Below are 20,122 nucleotides of genomic sequence, written 5' to 3'. Positions count from 1 at the left end.
CAAATATAAGATGAAATTATAGAATCTATTCTGTCAAATAACTTTTTAGGAACAAGAGAGGGAACTGCCTGAAATATATATAAAAATTTCGGTAAAACTATCATTTTAATAGAATTAATTCGACCTATTAATGATAATTCATAGGAGACCATTTAGAAAGCATTTGTTTGGTGTAGCCAATTAATGGAAAAATTTATATGTATATAGATCCTTAAAATTTTTAGTAATTTTAATACCAAGATAGGTAAAGTAATTTTTAGCAATAGTAAAAGGTACTTGATGATTTGGATCCGAGTAATTATTAAAAGGAAATAACTCACTTTTATGTAAATTTAATTTATAGCTAGAAAAACTACTAAATCCAGGAAGTATTGATAACATAGAAGGAATAGATTTCTAGGATTCGAAATATAAACTAACAGGTCATCTGCAAATAACGAAACCTTATGTATTTTGGCCCCAAGGGTTCTAAGGCCAAATTAAGTAAAATAAAGGGCTAAGAGTACTTGTCGAGTACCCTTATGTAATCTAAAATAGGGAGATTTTTGATTATTAGTTATAACAGCAGCCATGGGAGCATGATAGATCAGTTTGATCCAGGAAATAAATTCCGGGCCAAGATTAAGTCTTTCCAAAACCTCAAATAAGTAAGACCACTCCACCCTATCAAAAGCTTTCTCTGCATCAAGAGAAACAACAGATTCAGATTCTTTAGATGGTGAAGAGTGAATAATATTTAATAATCTTCATATATTAAAATGTGAATATCTATTTTTAATAAATCCAGTTTGGTCATTGGAAATAACAGTAGGTAAAATATTCTCAAGTCTATTAGCCAAGATCTTAGAGAGAATTTTAAAATCCACATTCAATAAAGAAATTGGTCTATAAGAGGCGCATTCAGATAAATCTTTTTCTTTTTTCGGAATTAAAGATATTGAAGCTTCATAGAACGTCTTCGGGAGAGCCCCAGAGGATATAGAGTCAGTGAAAATTTGACATAAATAAGGTATAAGTATATCAGTAAAAGTCTGTATATCCATCTGGTCCCAGAGCTTTAGCTGATTGAAGAGAGGATATAGCCCTTGCTATTTCCTCTTGTTTAATAGGTGCATCTTAATGGTCACTTAATTTGTCTACCATTGCCCATTTCAATGCCAGAAACTACAATTTCTGTGCAGGGTAGTTTTGTTTAGATGGCAACAAGACCTGGCTGATGGAAGCAACAGGTTTCAGCCCTTTACTTTGGTCTTGGTATAAAATGCCGTTTCATCCTTCATGGCTAGCGTCTCTACGCAGTACATGCGGCAACTGGGGGTCTACAAAGGCTGGCACAGGTGCGTTAGTTATCCAGCTGCTGAAATGTCTCTTCACACTTTGTATCCCATCTTTTCCTAAAAGGCTCCGAAGGGCTAAGATAAACCTCTTCTTCCTTTCTTTGCTGAGGGAAGGTAACCACACAGGAGTTGATTCAAAAGGTGGTTTACTCTGGAGTAGCCCTTTGCAAATCTCCAGTAGTATCCACAGAATTTGAGGAATGAACGCATTCCTTGGGCCCTGGCCATGTGGTTACTGCCTCTATCTTAGATGGATCTGTAGTCACTCCATCCCGAGAGACTGTGTCCTGCATAGTTGACTGACATGCTACAGAGCTGGTACCTGCCCAGTGACAGTTTTAAACCTTCAAGCGGTCTTAACACCTTGGGTAGTCTTGTCTCATGCTCTTCCAGTGTTGACCCAAACACTGAGATCATCCAAGTACACCAGTACCTCAAGTAGGTTCATATCTCGAACATTCTGCTCCTTGACACATTGGAAAATAGCAGGTGCTCCTGATAGGCTCTGAAGCATCCCTTCCAACTGAAAGAATCCAAGCGGACATATGAATGCCATCTTTCCTTTATCAGCTTCACTCATGGGTACTTGATAATACCAACTTCTTAGATCCAACACACTGGACCATTTTCTTCCACTTAAGCAGGCCAGAGCATCCTCGATTTGTGGAGCAGTACTTTATATTGGTACAGGACTATACGTCTGTTCAATGTTCAATAATCAACGCAAATTTGTACCTTCCTATTCTTTTTCCTCACAACAATTATAGGTGACGCATAGGGACTTCTTGACTTGGTGATAATTCCATTTTCCTTCAGCTTCAGCAGATATTGCCGAACATCTTCAAATTCTGCTGGTGCTGTTCAGCGAGACCTCTGGGAAAGATGTGTTCTCTTTCTCTACTAGGGTGGCAAGTACTCTTGGAGCAACCAACATCAAACTCATCAGTAGAAAAGACATCTTTATGTTTCAACATCTTCTCAGTTCATCACTTTTTCCATTCATCTTGTATCAGTGAGACACCAAAGTTGAATGACTTTGATTGCAACTTCCCTGATCCAGGAGACTGCTTTACTTCCATCTTCCGACTGAAAAACCAGACACTTTTATCAGAGGAAAAAGATGGTAACATCTCTCCATGAGGTGTTCTTGACAATCACTGTCTCCCTGTTTGCATAGACAGCTGAATACTTCTGCAGTTTAGGTCTAACCAGCCTTCCTGCAGATAAGCATGACTTTTCCTGAGGCAGTTCCCGTCACTCCAGCTACACCTCCAGGTTGTAACCTGACAGGTTTAGACTGGGTATATCACAGTTCCTCGTTTCTGCTCATCATCTTGCTTAAGAGGTAGTTGCACCTTCCCAAAAGCAGCTTGGAACATGGTGAATGGATGAGGTTTTGAAAAAGTTCTCTCCATTTCTCTCCTGGCATGCTCCCACAAGCCTTATCATAATTGAAGTTTTGTTCCCACAAGAATGGAAGCTTCATCTTTTACGACCAGATCCAGGCAGACCAACACTAGTGTATCAATCGTCTTAGCTACTACAAAATCTGCTTCAGAAAACTCCAGTTTCAACGACAAGTAGTCATCAGCATTAAGCCCCCAAATCTCAAGGGCACTGAGAGGTGTCAGTGGGAAATGTGTCAAATACCTGTTGCAAAAGGATCTGCGGAGTAAGGTAACTTGAGAACCTGTATCAAGGATGCCTGTAGTATAAATGCCTTCAATCTGTATGGCAACATCAGACCTTGTCCCACTAAACCTTCAGGAATAAGATTTTGCACCTTGGTACTTCCCTTGATACACTGATTGGAATGCATTCTCTCAGAAATGCCAGGCTGTTCCCTAACTGACTCTCTCCAAAGTTTCCCATCTTCCTTTTCTTTTGAAGCAGCCCCTGATTTACTTAACAAGGGTTTTCCATCCTCTCCACAGTTGTAATAGAAAATACCAGTCATCTCCCTCATCAAAAGACCCTTTTCCTCTACTTAGTAATTCCTACAGGTGGGTCGGGTTTCCTAGCAGGTGTGTCACATTTAGCTGCAGCGCTAGCAGACATAACGGAGATACCTCCGCTTACAAGGTTTTCACTTCATTTTGCAAAACCTCTACTTAGGTCGCATCAGGGGTCACTTTAGCAGCACGGGACAACTGAAGACGGTACTTGGCTAATGGAAACATTCCGTTGTTCCATCATATTTTCCTCCTCTTACTTCTCTAAGAAACTCAGTAAAAGATGGAGGAGGAAGCATCTTGTAAGTCATTTGAATGTGTAGAGCAATCATGTTATGTGACAGCACGCCCCTCACAACTTGCTCCACCCTTAAACAACTTATCTCAGCCAGCATGGCCCCTTCACAGCACAAACAATGCAGCAGTTTATCTAACCTGTAAAGGTAGGCAGAGAGCTTCTGTCCTTCTGCAATGTGTGCCTAAACTTCACCATGAGATCAGCTGAGCTGTCCATAGTTCTAAAAGCATTTTCCAGCGTTGAAGTACATGAATTAAGGATCTTCCGTCTTTAGGAACCTCACTATATCATGGCCAGACCCTTTATACTCTTTACCAGTCTCTGCTTTTTCATATTACCTGAGCGCTGCCTTTTATCCCATAACTGAGATGTCTGCTCAGAACAAGCCTCATATCCTTCTTCCCCATCAGGTGTGAGCCTGATTTCAGAGAAAATTCTCAGTCTATGATAACTGTGGCTTTCAGCAGGTACACTATGGCATTTAGCGACCAGTGATATAATAGCCAAAACCAGTTCAAAATTTAAGCCAACAGCTGAAGGACCTATCAGACTTTTCACATCAGACAAAGTCTTCCCCTCACTCCAGAGAAAAGAGAACTTGTCTTTAAAATCTTTATTCTCAGCGCTGTCAGTAAGATTCTTGGCAACTCTAAAGACATGAACTGGCCATGGCCCTACCTCAACAGGTACCCCCATCCTATCAGGCAGCGTGAATTGAGTCATGACATTGGTGATCTGAACTAGCACGACATCTTTACCGACTGGTTCAGTGTAATTTTCCTGAACACTTTCACAGAACTCATTCTGTATACACTTCATTGGTAACTTGGGCAGAAACCTTGCTCAGAACGCGAGCATTTTGAGTGGATAATCCCTTATGGCACCAGGCCTTAACCTCAGCGGCATCCATATTACAATACCTTAATTATTACACCTTAAATTCCACAAAATACTAGTTTAAACATTGGCTTAAACACAAACAAACCACTTATCCAAACCTTATACAGCATTACATCCCGAGAGAACCCCCGAAAAATGTAACCTCCTCACAGTGGCCATAACAAATTTGGCTCGTTAGCTAATTAACAGCCATGTGACTCAGCAATGCATGGATAACAGTGAGACGGCCATTTCTAATAACCACCACTTGTCTATAAGACCATAAGACATAGGAGCAGAAATAGGCCATTCAGCCCATCGAGTCTGCTCTGCCATTCCATCATGGCTGATGGCTGATCCCAGATCCCACTCAACCACATACATTTGTCTTCTCGCCATATCCTTTGATGCTCTGACTGATCAGGAAACAATTAAGTTCCCCATTAAATATACCCATGGATTTGGCCTCCACCACAGTCAGTGGCAGAGCACTCCATAGATTCACCACTCTCTGGCTAAAAAAATTCCTCCTTACCTCTGTTCCAAAAGGTCACCCCTCAATTTTGAGGCAGTGCCCTCCAGTTCTAGATAGCCCCATCTTAGGGAGCATCCTCTTCACATCCACCTTATCTGCATTCGGTACGTTTCAATGAGATCACTCCATATTCTTCTAAATTCCAGTGAGTACAGGTCCGAAGCTGCCAAGCGTTCCTCACATGTTAATAGCATCATACTTGTGAACCTCTGCATTTCTGATGTTTGAACCTTCTCCGCATTTAGATAATAGTCTGCACTGTTGTTCCTTTTACCAATATGCATTATCATACAAAAGGTCAGTATGGTTCAGGTTCAATACAAACAGGAATGTTAGAGTGTTCTGCTAAGGGAACAAAAATCATGGTGAATGCTGTATAAGTACTGCCCCATGCTAATGTTATTGTTTGCCAGGAAATAACGGAACTTACAATGCATAAACTTAAAGTGGAAGTGTTTTTACAAATATATAAACTTTATAGACAGTTAACAGAAAAAGGCCAAATATGGTTAAACCAGTCTGTAGTGTGCACGTAGATGTCGGAGCTCATTGCTGCGTAGTCATGTACTTCACTTTAATTTCTCACGGTGCTGAACCCACGTTCTGTATGAAAAGCACCAGCCATGATTCGAGCTTTCCATGAAGTCGTCTATTACAAACTAACTGGCTAACTCAGAAGTATTGTCACTTCCTCCATGGAACCATTTGTCAGCACAAAGAATTTCTTACAACGGTGTCTATTCTTCGGGTGGTGATCCGCAAGTGTCTTCCATTGTGCTCCTCTCTGCACCTCATTTCTCCCCCAACTCTGGCAAAAGAACTCCCACAAAACCCATGTTCTAGAAGTTGGATGTCGCTAATCTCTTGAATGTTCCATGGCATCCCATTGGACAGAATGTTATCAAGACAAACCTGATAGGCTGATACTACATTCCTGAACCAGTCAAATGACCCATTATCTTAACAGAAAATAAAATACTAAAGTGTAAAATTTGATTAACAACACAGTGTTTTGCAAAAGGTCTGCAGAAAATAAAATACTCAACTCCATAAGCTGTAGTAATACAATAAAACATGTTCTTAACCAGAATGTTACAGGTGTTATAGGTGGAACTGAGTAATAAGAAAGTTATGACCAAGTTAGTGGGGCTATATTACAGACCACCCAACAGTCTGAGGGATTTAGAGGAACACATTTGTAGGGAGATCAAAGACTGTTGCAAGAGACATAGGGTTGTTTTAGTAGGTGATTTTAACTTTCCCCATATTGACTGGAACTCCCACAGTTAATAACACATCTCCTTCTGCCTTAGGCCACAATCTTATCAATCACCCCTAATGGGTTATTAACTGATGTGTTATTAACTTCAAACTTTCTGCATAATTACTCAAAGCGTTGAACTGCAGGTGCATGTAACGAGAGTTGTATAAGTCATCTCCTTCTACCTTAGGCCAGGGACTTATCAATCACCCCTGCCGTGAACCCTTTCTGGAGGTCCAAGATCAGTACGCTCCACGACCGCTGGACTAAGTGTGTAAATTAGGAGGGGACTATGTTGGAAAAATAAATGTGCTAGGTTTTCTAAAATTGACTCCTACCTTAGGCCACAAATTTATCAATCACCCCTTGTATGTGTATATGTATGCATATAATTAGTATTGCAAAAAGAGAGCAAAAATAATGTGTTGGTTCATTGTCCACCCTGAAATCTGATGACGGAGGAGAAGAAGCTGTTGTCCCTAAGACTTTGAGTCTTTCTCTTCAGACTCCTGTACTCCCTCTCTGATGCTGATAATGAGAAGAGGGCATGTCCTCAGTGGTTAAGGTTGGGTGTTCTTAATGATGGATGCCTCCTCTTGAAGTATTGCTTTTTGAAGATGTCGTCATTGCTGGGGAGGCTAGTGCCCATGATGGAGCTGGCTGAGTTTGCAACCCTGTGCAGCCTTTTCTGTATTTCCAGGATTTTGCTTTTAGAATGAAGAAACAGGCTGAAAATTTGGATTGTAAACAAGTTCTCCCTCCTTAACTTATGAACATTGTTGCACCGGTTGGGGATTAGATGGAGAAAAGACTGACACCGAGGGTGTGGAGATAAGCTAGTGCTGAACCAACATGGGACTGTAGCATAATGTCTTGTTGAATGCAGGTTAGTGTTATAACGTTTTTATTTCCTGATACAGCATAAGTCCAGCACTATTGCGGCAGGCATCCTATGGCACCATCAAAATCGGAACATACCAAAGTTTGAAACGCTTGTTTGTAAGCTGCCCAGAAGGTTAGTTTTATTTAACATGAATATTTGATGATAATTTGTCCTGCCCACAAGCAACATAGCAACACTGCTTCCTAACTGTATCCAAGTCACATGAAATTCCATGAGCTTTTGATTTGATTTCCTGGAGTGTGATTATTCCCTTTCTGTCTGACTGTTTGATTTTCAACAAAGATGGGTGTGTGGCCCTTGATACAGCTGATTTTAGGTACTATTTGAGCAGTCAGTTTTAGACATGACTGAGAGCACCAAAAGCACTGTAATTCCAACACAGGTTATTTTGTTTTCCTCTCAGTTAATGTTTGTACGGAAACAGTGCTTGGCCTCGGATTTCTGTGAGAGTGACCTTGCGTGGTAGCACACTAACACTTCACTGAGTGTATGGGAATAATTTAGTCTAATGACTGAGTTGGAACAGTAATGCAATAGAATTTGACAAGAACCTGGTATTGGATCATGACGAGGAACAGAAAGAAGGTACAATATTGTCTAGCTTAGCAAAATCATAACAGTACTATTTGTGAGTCCATCTAGTAACTAATAGACAGAATTCAGTGATCCTGGAATTAATCTGTTCAGACCCCAATATCTGCTGCCCAGAATGGTGGCGAGTAGTTAAGTAGTTTGAGAGATGAAGTGGGTACAAAAATGTCAACTGTGTCTGAACATGAAGGTAGCGATCACAATCTGGGCTGGTACATTTGTATTACCCACAAACAACAGGAATTCTGCAGGTGATCTTCCAGCCATCTCCACCAACCAATTAGATTCGCTACTTAATAGCTAGCAATAGTTGAGAAAATTGTATTAAGTAAAGTTCATGGGATTGGATAACATCCTGGCTATTTTGGTTAAGATCACAGAGGCACAGAAATAGGCCCTTCACCTACTGAGTCATAGAAACATAGAAAATAGGTGCAGGAGTAGGCCATTCGGCCCTTCGAGCCTGCACCGCCATTCAATATGATCATGGCTGATCATCCAACTCAGAACCCTGTACCTGCCTTCTCTCCATACCCCCTGATCCCTTTAGCCACAAGGACCTTATCTAACTTCCTCTTAAATATAGCCAATGAACTGGCCTCAACTGTTTCCTGTGGCAGAGAATTCCGCAAATTCACCACAATTTTTTCTCATCTTGATCCTAAAAGGCTTCCCCTTTATCCTCGAACTGTGACCCCTCGTTCTGGACTCCCCCAACATCGGGAACAATCTTCCTACATCTAGCCTGTCCAATCCTTTTAGAATTTTATACGTTTCAATAAGAACCCCCTCAATCTTCTAAATTCCAGAGAGTATAAGCCTAGCTGATCCAGTCTTTCTTCATATGAAAGTCCTGCCATCCCAGGAATCAATCTGGTGAACCTTTTTTGTACTCCCTCTATGGCAAGAATGTCTTTCCTCAGATTAGGGGACCAAAACTGCACACAATACTCTAGGTGTGGTCTCACCAAAGCCTTGTACAACTGCAGTAGTACTTCCCTGCTCCTGTACTTGAATCCTCTTGCTATGAATGCCAGCATACCATTCGCCTTTTTCACCGCCTGCTGTACCTGCATGCCCACTTTCAATGACTGGTGTATAATGACACCCAGGTTTCATTGCAACTCCCCTTTTCCTAATCGGCCACCATTCAGATAATAATCTGTTTTCCTGTTCTTGTCACCAAAGTGGATAACCTCACATTTATCCACATTAAATTGCATCTGCCATGAATTTGCCCACTCACCTAACCTATCCAAGTCACCCTGCCAACAGGAATTCTGCAGATGCTGGAAATTCAAGCAACACACATCAAAGTTGCTGGTGAACGCAGCAGGCCAGGCAGCATCTCTAGAAAGAGGTACAGTCGACGTTTCAGGCCGAGACCCTTCGTCAGGACTACCTGAAGGAATAGTAAGAGATTTGAAAGGGGGAGGGGGAGATCCAAAATGATAGGAGAAGACAGGAGAGGGAGGGATGGAGCCAAGAGCTGGACAGGTGATTGGCAAAGGGGATATGAGAGGATCATGGGACAGGAGGTCCGGGGAGAAAGACGGGGGGGGGGGAACCAGAGGATTGGCAAGGGGTATAGTCAGAGGGACAGAGGGAGAAAAAGGAGAGTGAGAGAAAGAATGTGTGTATAAAAATAAATAACAACCTCCCACTCGTACCCCATCCGTTATTTATTTTTATGTTGCAAGTCACCCTGCATCCTCTTAGCATCCTCCTCACAGCTAACACTGCCGCCCAGCTTCGTGTCATCCGCAAACTTGGAGATGCTACATTTAATTCCCTCGTCTAAGTCATTAATATATATCGTAAACAACTGGGGTCCCAGCACTGAGCCTTGCGGTACCCCACTCGTCACTGCCTGTCATTCTGAACCTTTGCCCTGCTACACTAATCCTTTTGCCTGCAGTATATTGATAGGCTATGCCAATCCATGCACCTGTCTAAATATCCATTAAACGCAGTGATCGCATCTGATTCCATCATCCCTTCAGACAATGTTTACTAGACATATATAAATCCCTTTTAAATTTGCTTTCTTTTATCTTAAGTCTCATTTTTAACAAAGCTAGATATGTCAGTCTAGCTTTGTATGCTGAGTACATAGTAGGACTCGTTATCCATGCTATGTGCTCAGCATGCAAAGCAAGATTCACATATAACCAAATTGTTTCATTCCGACACTGACATCAGTTACAACCAAATATAGACAATTTTCCTGCTTTGTCATGTCATTTAGAAAAATTAATCTACTTAGACTAATTATTATCTCTTCAGTATATTCTCAGTGTAATGGAAGGTATTGGGTTTGCCGATCATGAAGTTCTAAACTCAAAGGTCTTAAGCTCTATCCGATATAGATAGGTACAGGTACCCGCACTAGAGGGAGGTTATACTGTAACCACCTACTCTTCAAAGACTAGTTCCTGTTTATCCTTCACATTGAGTTTAGCTGTTAATATCCACTGTTTGAGTGGTAGGTTCTCCCTCCCTATCAAGGAGGAGTTACTTCCAGCTAGTGAAATAGTTCATTTATTTTTAGTGAAACACATTCGAATTTATATAAAATTCTTAAAACACACTTAAAACTGAGATTTTCTATCTTTTTAAAGATTTCCAAATTATAAAAGTTTTCTAGAGCACAAAGACTTTCCAAAACACAGGTGCAATTCCTTTACCAAAGACTTACCAATGAGTTGTAAATGAACGAATCATCTAATGCAGAAATTGAAAGCAGAGGAATGGATTCTATTCGCCCCATCTTTCCCTCATTCTTTTTGTTGTTCCTTAACCATTCTTAATAAGCCTGACTGCTCTCTTACAACTTTGTTTTTCTGGCACTTAGACTGGTGACCTCACACAGACATGATACTTTTTCAGATACCTTTTAAGAGCCTCTGGGGACAGAGTTCCCAGATACTCTGATTCTATGTCTTATCGTCTTATACCCACAATTAATGCTATGAAGTTGAGTTTCAGAACACACAAACTTTCCAACTATTAATAGTATCAATCTGGTCTACATCAAGCTTCCTTGAACTAAATAACAAAGTGGCTAAGTACATCTCCAACACCATTTACAAGTTTGCTGATGACACCACAGATGTGAGCTATATCGGCGTGGTAGGGGAGAATGAATCAGTATACAAGAGAGAAATTAAAAACTTGTTTGAGTGGTGCAATAATAACAACCTCTCACTCAATGTCATACCAAAGAACTGATTGCAGACTTCAGGAGAGTGAAACTTTAGCCAATAATCATCAGAGGTGGGGAGGGTCAGTAACTTTAAACTCCTGGGTGTTACTATCTCAGAGGACCCATCATATAAGTATTATTGCGAAGAAAGCATGACATTGCCTCTACTTCCTCAGGAATCTGCGGAGGTTTGGCATGTCATTGAAAACCTTGGCAAATTTCTAAAGATGCGCGGTGGAAAGTGTGCTGATTGGCTCCAGTATGGCCTGGTATGGGAACACCGATGCCTTTGAGCGAAAAATTCTGCAAAAGGTAGTGGATTTGTCCCAGCAGCTCGCAGTAACCCCCCCCCAATCGTTGAGCATATTTACGTGAAATGTTGCCGTAGAAAAGCAGCATTCATCATCAAAGATCCTCACCACCCAGGCCATGCTTTTTTCTTGCTGCTGCCATCGGGTAGAAGGTACAGATGCCTCAGAACTCTCACCAGCAGGTTCAAGAACAGTTATTACCCCTCAACCATCAGGCTCTTGAACAAAAGGGGATAACTACATTTATTTGTTATGTTGTTATTTGGTGCTGGTTATTTATTGCTATTTACTTATATCTGTGTTTGTTCAGTTTACTTACAGTTAACAGTTCCTGATGTTTACAGTTACTGTTCTATAGATTTGCTAAGTATGCCTAGAGAAAAAGTGTCTCAGGGATGTATGTGGTGACATGTATATACTGTGATAATAACTTTTACTTTCAATCTTGAGCTTTGAAATAAGGTAGGCAGTTTGAAACAAACCCAATTGACATAACCCTGTTAACTCTTGAGCAGCTAGCCCTATGCTGTGAGGCAGCATCCTGTGTTATATAGACAGTGCTATTTGTTGGCAAAGCTGTCCTTTGAACTTGAGACTGTTTATTGCTTTCCATTTACATTAAGAGCTAAAGACTTCCTCCCATTTCTCAACATGAAGCTAAGCAAAGAATATTGGTTAAAAGTTTAACTTAAAGACTGTTCTTTGATTTCAGTGCAATGTTAGAAAGCTGGACAGTAAATAAGTTGGACTCCGTTATTAATAGCACTGTCAAGTGACTGTTGCCAATAATGTACTCATTCATGACTTCGGATTTCACCAGTACTGCTTACCAATTTTTTTTAAAAAGAAAAATAAAATCCCACAGATGCATGAAATCTGAAATTAAAACATCAGGTGCTGGAAATGCTCAGCAAGTTGGTCAGCCTCAGTGGCCTTTCGTTACACGCTTTCTGAAAAAGGTTGTTAACCTGAATGGTTTGTGTTTTTTTCAAAAAATACTGCCTAACCTGCTGAGTATTTCCCTAATTTTCTATGTTTATTCCCCTTGACTCGAGATCTCTTGCAGTCAAGGTTCTAATGAGTGCTGACTTCCAGGGGGGAGGTGGAAACTGACTAAACTTCTTAAAAGGCAGCCTTTGTCCAAGTATGACATCAAGAAGAGCTGGTTGAAAAGAAAATCAATGGGAATTGATAGAGGAAAAATTAAATTGATAGAATCATTTCTCACACACAGATAGTGGACACATTTTTTTTAAATGCCACTGCCTACAAATTCCCCTTCACGATGGGTTCCGTCCTGACTTGGGAATATATTGCCCACTGTTTCTAAAGTCTGGAACTCTGTCATCAATTACTCTGAAGGTTCCTTAACTGGGTCTTCCAGGTGTTTGAACAACACAAGAGTGGTTATGAATAGATTGGCAGTGAATGCCAGCAAAGCTTAAAAGGTTCATTTACTATTAAAGTATACAATTCTGAAGTCCTCCTTCTCCAGATAGCCACAAAATCAAGAAAGAAAGGAACTGCTATATGATCATTAACCCCAAGTCTCCCTGCCCTACACACAAAAAAATGAGAAAGATCGAGAAAAGAACAGAATATAAAAGTCTATAAGACTGGAAAAAAAAATCTTAACATCCAAGTCCACATCCAAAACACTGAAATCCTGGGTGACTTTCTCTGGGTACGGCAGCAGGCCTCCCCTCTCCAGCAGCAGAGCGATCCCACCGGCGATGAAAGAGCTCCCCCCTCTCCAGCAGCAGAGCGATCCCACCGGCGATGAAAGAGCTCCCCCCTCTCCAGCAGCAGAGCGATCCCACCGGCGATGAAAGAGCTCCCCCCTCTCCAGCAGCAGAGCGATCCCACCGGCGATGAAAGAGTTCCCCCCTCTCCAGCAGCAGAGCGATCCCACCGGCGATGAAAGGAGGCCTTTCCCTCTCCAACAGCAGAGCGATCCCACCGGCGATGAAAGGAGGCCTTTCCCTCTCCAGCAGCAGAGCGATCCCACCGGCGATGAAAGAGCTCCCCCCTCTCCAGCAGCAGAGCGATCCCACCGGCGATGAAAGAGCTCTTCCCTCTCTCGCAGCAGAGTGATCCCACCGGCGATGAAAAGAGGCCTTTCCTTCTCCAGCAGCAGAGCAATTCCACCGGCGATGAAAGAGCTCCCCCCTCTCCAGCAGCAGAGCGATCTCATCGGCGATGAAATGAGGCCTTTCCCTCTCCAGCAGCAGAGCGATCCCACCGGCGATGAAAGGAGGCCTTTCCCTCTCCAGCAGCAGAGCGATCCCACCGGCGATGAAAGGAGGCCTTTCCCTGTGCAGCAGCAGAGTGATCTCACCGGCGATGAAAGAGCTCCCCCCTCTCCAGCAGCAGAGCGATCCCACCGGCGATGAAAGAGCTCCCCCCTCTCCAGCAGCAGAGCGATCCCACCAGCAATTAAAAGGAGCTCCCCCCTCTCCAGCAGCAGAGCGATCCCACCGGCGATGAAAGAGCTCCCCCCTCTCCAGCAGCAGAGCGATCCCACCAGCAATTAAAAGGAGCTTCCCCCTCTCCAGCAGCAGAGCGATCCCACCGGCGATGAAAGAGCTCCCCCCTCTCCAGCAGCAGAGCGATCCCACCAGCAATTAAAAGGAGCTCCCCCCTCTCCAGCAGCAGAGCGATCCCACCGGCGATGAAAGAGCTCCCCCCTCTCCAGCAGCAGAGCGATCCCACCAGCAATTAAAAGGAGCTTCCCCCTCTCCAGCAGCAGAGCGATCCCACCGGCGATGAAAGAGCTCCCCCCTCTCCAGCAGCAGAGCGATCCCACCAGCAATTAAAAGGAGCTCCCCCCTCTCCAGCAGCAGAGCGATCCCACCAGCAATTAAAAGGAGCTCTTCCCTCTCCAGCAGCAGAGCGATCCCACCGGCGATGAAAGAGCTCTTCCCTCTCTCGCAGCAGAGTGATCCCACCGGCGATGAAAAGAGGCCTTTCCTTCTCCAGCAGCAGAGCAATTCCACCGGCGATGAAAGAGCTCCCCCCTCTCCAGCAGCAGAGCGATCTCATCGGCGATGAAAGGAGGCCTTTCCCTCTCCAGCAGCAGAGCGATCCCACCGGCGATGAAAGGAGGCCTTTCCCTCTCCAGCAGCAGAGCGATCCCACCGGCGATGAAAGGAGGCCTTTCCCTGTGCAGCAGCAGAGTGATCTCACCGGCGATGAAAGAGCTCCCCCCTCTCCAGCAGCAGAGCGATCCCACCGGCGATGAAAGAGCTCCCCCCTCTCCAGCAGCAGAGCGATCCCACCAGCAATTAAAAGGAGCTCCCCCCTCTCCAGCAGCAGAGCGATCCCACCGGCGATGAAAGAGCTCCCCCCTCTCCAGCAGCAGAGCGATCCCACCAGCAATTAAAAGGAGCTTCCCCCTCTCCAGCAGCAGAGCGATCCCACCGGCGATGAAAGAGCTCCCCCCTCTCCAGCAGCAGAGCGATCCCACCAGCAATTAAAAGGAGCTCCCCCCTCTCCAGCAGCAGAGCGATCCCACCAGCAATTAAAAGGAGCTCTTCCCTCTCCAGTAGCAAAGCGATCTCACCGGCGATGAAAAGGAGCTCTCCACTCTCCAGCAGCTGAGTGATCCCACCATCAATTAAAAGGAGCTCTCCCCTCTCTCGCAGCAGAGCGATCCCACCAGCAATTAAAAGGAGCTCCCCCCTCTCCAGCAGCAGAGCGATCCCACCAGCAATTAAAAGGAGCTCTTCCCTCTCCAGTAGCAAAGCGATCTCACCGGCGATGAAAAGGAGCTCTCCACTCTCCAGCAGCTGAGTGATCCCACCATCAATTAAAAGGAGCTCTCCCCTCTCTTGCAGCAGAGCGATCCCACCAGCAATTAAAAGGAGCTCCCCCCTCTCCAGCAGCAGAGCGATCCCACCAGCAATTAAAAGGAGCTCTTCCCTCTCCAGTAGCAAAGCGATCTCACCGGCGATGAAAAGGAACTCTCCACTCTCCAGCAGCAGAGCGATCCCACCAGCAATTAAAAGGAGCTCTCCACTTTCCAGCAGCAGAGCGATCCCACCAGCAATTAAAAAGAGCTCTTCCCTCTCCAGTAGCAAAGCGATCTCACCGGCGATGAAAAGGAGCTCTCCACTCTCCAGCAGCTGAGCGATCCCACCAGCAATTAAAAGGAGGCCTCCCCTCTCTTGCAGCAGAGCGATCCCACCAGCAATTAAAAGGAGTTCTCCCCTCTCCAGCAGCAGAGCGATCTCACCGGCAATAAAAAGGCAGGCAGCTGGTGCTCACCTTCCAGATCTGCCTTAATGCTTCAATCTCCTTTGTCGCTTTAATTGGGAAACAATGAAAGTTTTAGTCGGCGAAATGGAGTCGAACATCAGCTCCCACCCCGTCCTGCAGCCTTCTCGCCATAAGGTTTGCGCATGCTGCCTCTGTCTCCCGGAATCTTCTCGGAGACTGCAGAGCACTGAAACACCCAAATGATCTTCAAATATTGTGCAAATCACAGGCTTCAAAAGTTCCAGAATCACATTCAAAGTGAAAAACAAACGTAAAAGACATAAAAGAAGTAAAATATATGGTTTCATGATCTTTCAAAAAGATGTCAACCAAAGGCGAGTTGTAGGCAGGCGCCATCTTGACCGGATGAAAGCTATGTATAAAATCCTATTAATTAAAGAATTAAAAATCAGGAGCCAGGTTTATGATACAGAGACTTGACGTCCTGACTGGAGACCAGATTAATAGTCAAGTAACATCTGATCCCTTGATAATGAGTCAAGAAGGTTATTCAGAACCACATCATTCTGTGACTGGATATGAGAATAACAGGGTGATATGGCAGGCACTGGAATCTGGAAAAACAAAACAAACTGTTAGGAGGGCTCAGTGGGTCAGACAATATTTGATGCATGGTCTCAGTGCAAAATGTCAACCATCCTTTTGCCTCCCTGGATGCTGCATGACGAGCTTAGTTCCACCAGCAGTTTGAATTTTTACAATTTTTTGCGACAGTGATAATACTTGGTTCTGTGATTGAGTAGAGTGATAGAGCATGGAGCCAAACATTTTGTTTTCTGTAAAAATCTTAATTTATTCTCTGGCCTTCTCATGGCCTGTATAAGTATGTTACATTTCACCCCAATCCTATACATTAACCTGGGCACATTAAATATAACCAAATCTATTGTGCATCCCTAACCTTCTTCCAAAAGCAGTCATTCAGCATTGTAACAACACACATCAAAGTTGCTAGTAAATGCAGCAGGCCAGGCAGCATCTCTAGGAAGAGGTACAGTTGATGTTTCAGGCCGAGACCCTTCGTCGGGACTAACACATTCAGCATTGTAGCTGGTGTGATACTTAAGAGTGCTTCTTCTCTTGAGCGTATGTTTATGCAATTTGTTGTTTTAAATTCTATGTTCTCTATTTTGTCTTGCCTTTCCACTCATACATGCACTCAATTTACAGATGAGCCTCTGCTTGTAAATGTTTTTTGTGGGATTCTTGCTGGAGTAATTTCATCCTCAATAGCCAACCCTACAGATGTTTTAAAGGTACAGTGCTAATGTTTTAATAATGATATGTTCTAATTAACATGTTTGGATGAATCTATCCTTTTTCTGTGAGTTGAGAAGTTTATGTGATTATTGAATGCTGGAAAGTGCTTCTGTGAAAACAACGCAAGCTACCACACACCATACTGCCTGACTCCAATCCTGTCTGTGTGGTTTGCAGATTCTCCATAAAAACAGGTGCACTAGCATTGAAGTCAGCCCAGAAGAGATTCGCAGGATAACGCCAGTGATGATGTGGGATAATCTGCTAAAGAAATTAAATCTAAAATGACACATTGGTGTAGCTAGTAGAACTGCTGCTTGATAGTGCCAGAGACTCAGATTCAATCTAGACTTCCAGTACTGTCTGTGTAGAGTTTACATATTCTTGTCATGAGAGTGTGGACTTCCTTTGGGTGCTCGCGTCCCAAAGATGTGTGGATTCATTGGCCATTGTAAATTGCCCATAGTGTGTGGGTGAGTGGTAGAAAGTCAGGAGTTGCTGAGAATGTGGGAAAAGAAAATAAAATGAGATTAATGTGGATTATTGTTACTTTGTAGTTGAGGGCCGTCACAGACAGTTTTTGTCCTGTATATCTCTGACTCTCAGGGTCTCTTTATTCCAAAATGAACTCCCACAAGGGACCTTAATCATTGCCTTCCTGTTGATTGGCAATATCATCTCTGTATTCTAGGGCAACCCCTCTTTCAGTATCTTTCCATGGTTCTTTCAACATTATTAAGGTTTAAGTCTATGATCTAGTGAGGCTTCTTCACTAAATATATTTAAGATACAGTTAGATTTTTACATAGTGGGGCAATTAAGGGTTATGGGGAAAAGGCAGGCAGATGGAGCTGAGTTATGGACAGATCAGCCATGTTCTTATTGAATGGCTGGGCAGGCTGGATGGACTGGATGGCCTACTCCTGCTCCTATTTCTTATGTTCGTATGTATGTTGCTTTCTCCAGTTCATCTTTTTGCAAGCCAGTGAATGTTGCAGGTGAGTGGAGAGTGAGTACAATCATCTTTGTGAAAAGTTTAATATTCCATTATTGACCTCCCGGAGCTTTTTATTGTTTATTTTATATGATTCTTTATTGTCTTGATGGAATGGTTGAAGGAGGATCTGAGCTGCATTTTACAGTTTCTTTAAGAAAGGTATCAGTTGCCCTCTGTTAAAGCACAGTGGCTACTGTTTAGTTCTGATAGAGCTGTGGAAGATCCCTATTATGCAGCTAAAGAGATCACAATGGAGGGAGAGATTGAGAACAGGTAACTGTAATTGCCTTGTAAATAGCAATAAATTCCCTTGGTAGTTTGCCTGCACAGAGGGTGACCGTATCCCTTGAATTTAGAATCACTTCAGTTTCCCACAAGTTCATTAAATACTTCAGACTTGATTCCACAGCATCATTATTCCTTGGCACTTCACCTCCATCTTCCCTGAAATCATAATCATAACACTGCTCCATAGTCCTTAATGGGGACCCCTTTGGTGGTGTTGGTATTCAGTTAAAATATGCAAATTGTGTTCTCCGGACTTGAGCATGTAAAAATACTCTTGTGAAGGACTTGAGAGTTCTGCTGGTGCTTTGCTGCCGTGGTAGGTTTTCACTTATTGAAATGACTACTGGTAGTTGCGCAGCACCTACCACATCATGACTAAGGTTTACGTGCCATCTTCATTTATGGAAATTTCTAATCTGCATATGCAGATGTATCATGAAATAACAGTCATGGAATTGTATAGCACAGAAGTAGGTCATTCAGCCCACGTTGTCCATGCTGCCTGCTTTACCAACCTCCACTAATCCCATTTACTCATCATAGCCTTCTATGCCTTCTGATTCAGTAAATTTCAAAGTCCAACCACTGCTGTAGAAAAAAATCCCTTTCAGATCCTCTCTAAAACTCTATACCCTCTTGTCTTTGACACCTCACCATCAGGAAAACATTTTTACTATTTACCTTATCCTCCTCATTTTATTAACCTCTATCAGGTCAACCCTCAGAGAAGACAAGCCCCGTTGATCCGGTCAGGTGAATTTCATTTGCAACCTCTCCGATGTAATCATATCCTTCCTAAAGTTTATACAATATTTCAAGTGCACCTTATCAACTTTTTATAAAGTTGAACATGATGTTTCAGCTCTTGTGCCACTGCCAATGAAGCCAAGCATTTTTTACCATCTTATCCACTGGTGCTGATATTTTCTGAGATCTAAGAAATCCTAAATTTCACATAAGGCAGACTACTGAAATACATTGTTAAGGAATGAATGTTCTTTATAAACTAAGCTATTGCAAACAACCCCTAATTGTAATGCTCTTCGTGATTGCTGCAGCAAGTGTGAATTTTTGTTTGTTTAATCTCTTTTTCAGATACGCATGCAAGCACAAAGTGAGCTTTGTCAGGGAAGTATGATTGGTAATTTCATTAATATCTACCAGCAAGAAGGTACCAGAGGCTTATGGAGAGTAAGTATTCAGTGGTCACTGTACCAGAAATGTCTTTTCAGTTGTTCATCCACTTCTCTGCTTTCCTGAAACTGATTTGTGCTAGGATAAGGTACACAGCTGCAGCTGCTCACTGCTAGTTCCAAGAAACTTGTTTCTTTTCTGAAATGGTCACTTTTGGTGCACAGAGATGAAAGTGATGTTAGGTCAATTATTGATTTTAGACATTAATAGATTTTTAAACAAAGGTTATGGGGCAAAGGTGATCTGGGTCACAGGGAACTACAAAATGGTGGAACAGGTCTGAGATGTTCAATAGCTTACATCTATAATTATGATCTACTTGGGCACAGCCTGTGTACTGGTGATGGAGGTGCTGATGAACTGATTTATTTTGTTTTAAGTTTTGCTATGGCATGGAGCTGCAAGACTGTTAGGAAGGGAGTCGATGGAGTGAGATTTTAGGAGTGTAGATTTGAGAAGTTTGTTTGTAGACCAGTGGTGTTGTCTATAAAATGTTGAGTCTGATTGTATGTGGAGACTGTAACCATCAGAGGTTAGTAATGGGACTGCAGATATTTAGTGACTGCAAGCAGAGAAGGTTAGGCAGGGGTTTAGTTATATCCCTGGGCTTTGTGCACATTAGCAAAGCTTGCATGTAGACTATATATTTTTTTTTAATGTGGTAAAACTCAGAACCATTTCACAGAATACCGGACACCAATTAATGTAAAATATTATATCAGAATAATAAAATGCTATATATACTCCTATTTATATGGAGGGAGAGGAGGTTTAGGGAAAGTATTCCTGAACTTGGGTCTCAACTGAAGAGAACTTGTTTGGAGAAAAGTAC

At 42.8% G+C, this 20,122-nt stretch overlaps 1 protein-coding gene across 2 annotated transcripts in view; it reads left to right on the top strand.

The window, feature by feature from the left end:
• slc25a14 (solute carrier family 25 member 14) overlaps nucleotides 1-20,122 on the top strand; it is a 54,006-nt gene that overhangs the window by 8,400 nt on the left and 25,484 nt on the right. For both annotated transcript variants that reach the window (XM_072270465.1, XM_072270467.1), the window contains exons 3-5: nucleotides 7,183-7,277; nucleotides 16,722-16,807; nucleotides 19,192-19,287. In XM_072270465.1, coding sequence (XP_072126566.1) covers nucleotides 7,183-7,277; nucleotides 16,722-16,807; nucleotides 19,192-19,287 — 277 coding nt within the window. The remainder of the gene's footprint in view (nucleotides 1-7,182; nucleotides 7,278-16,721; nucleotides 16,808-19,191; nucleotides 19,288-20,122) is intronic.

The sequence above is a fragment of the Mobula birostris genome, chromosome 10 (assembly GCF_030028105.1).
Source record: "Mobula birostris isolate sMobBir1 chromosome 10, sMobBir1.hap1, whole genome shotgun sequence".
In the NCBI taxonomy this organism is placed as follows: Eukaryota; Metazoa; Chordata; class Chondrichthyes; order Myliobatiformes; family Myliobatidae; genus Mobula; species Mobula birostris.
This window is presented reverse-complemented; position numbering and strand designations above follow the sequence as displayed.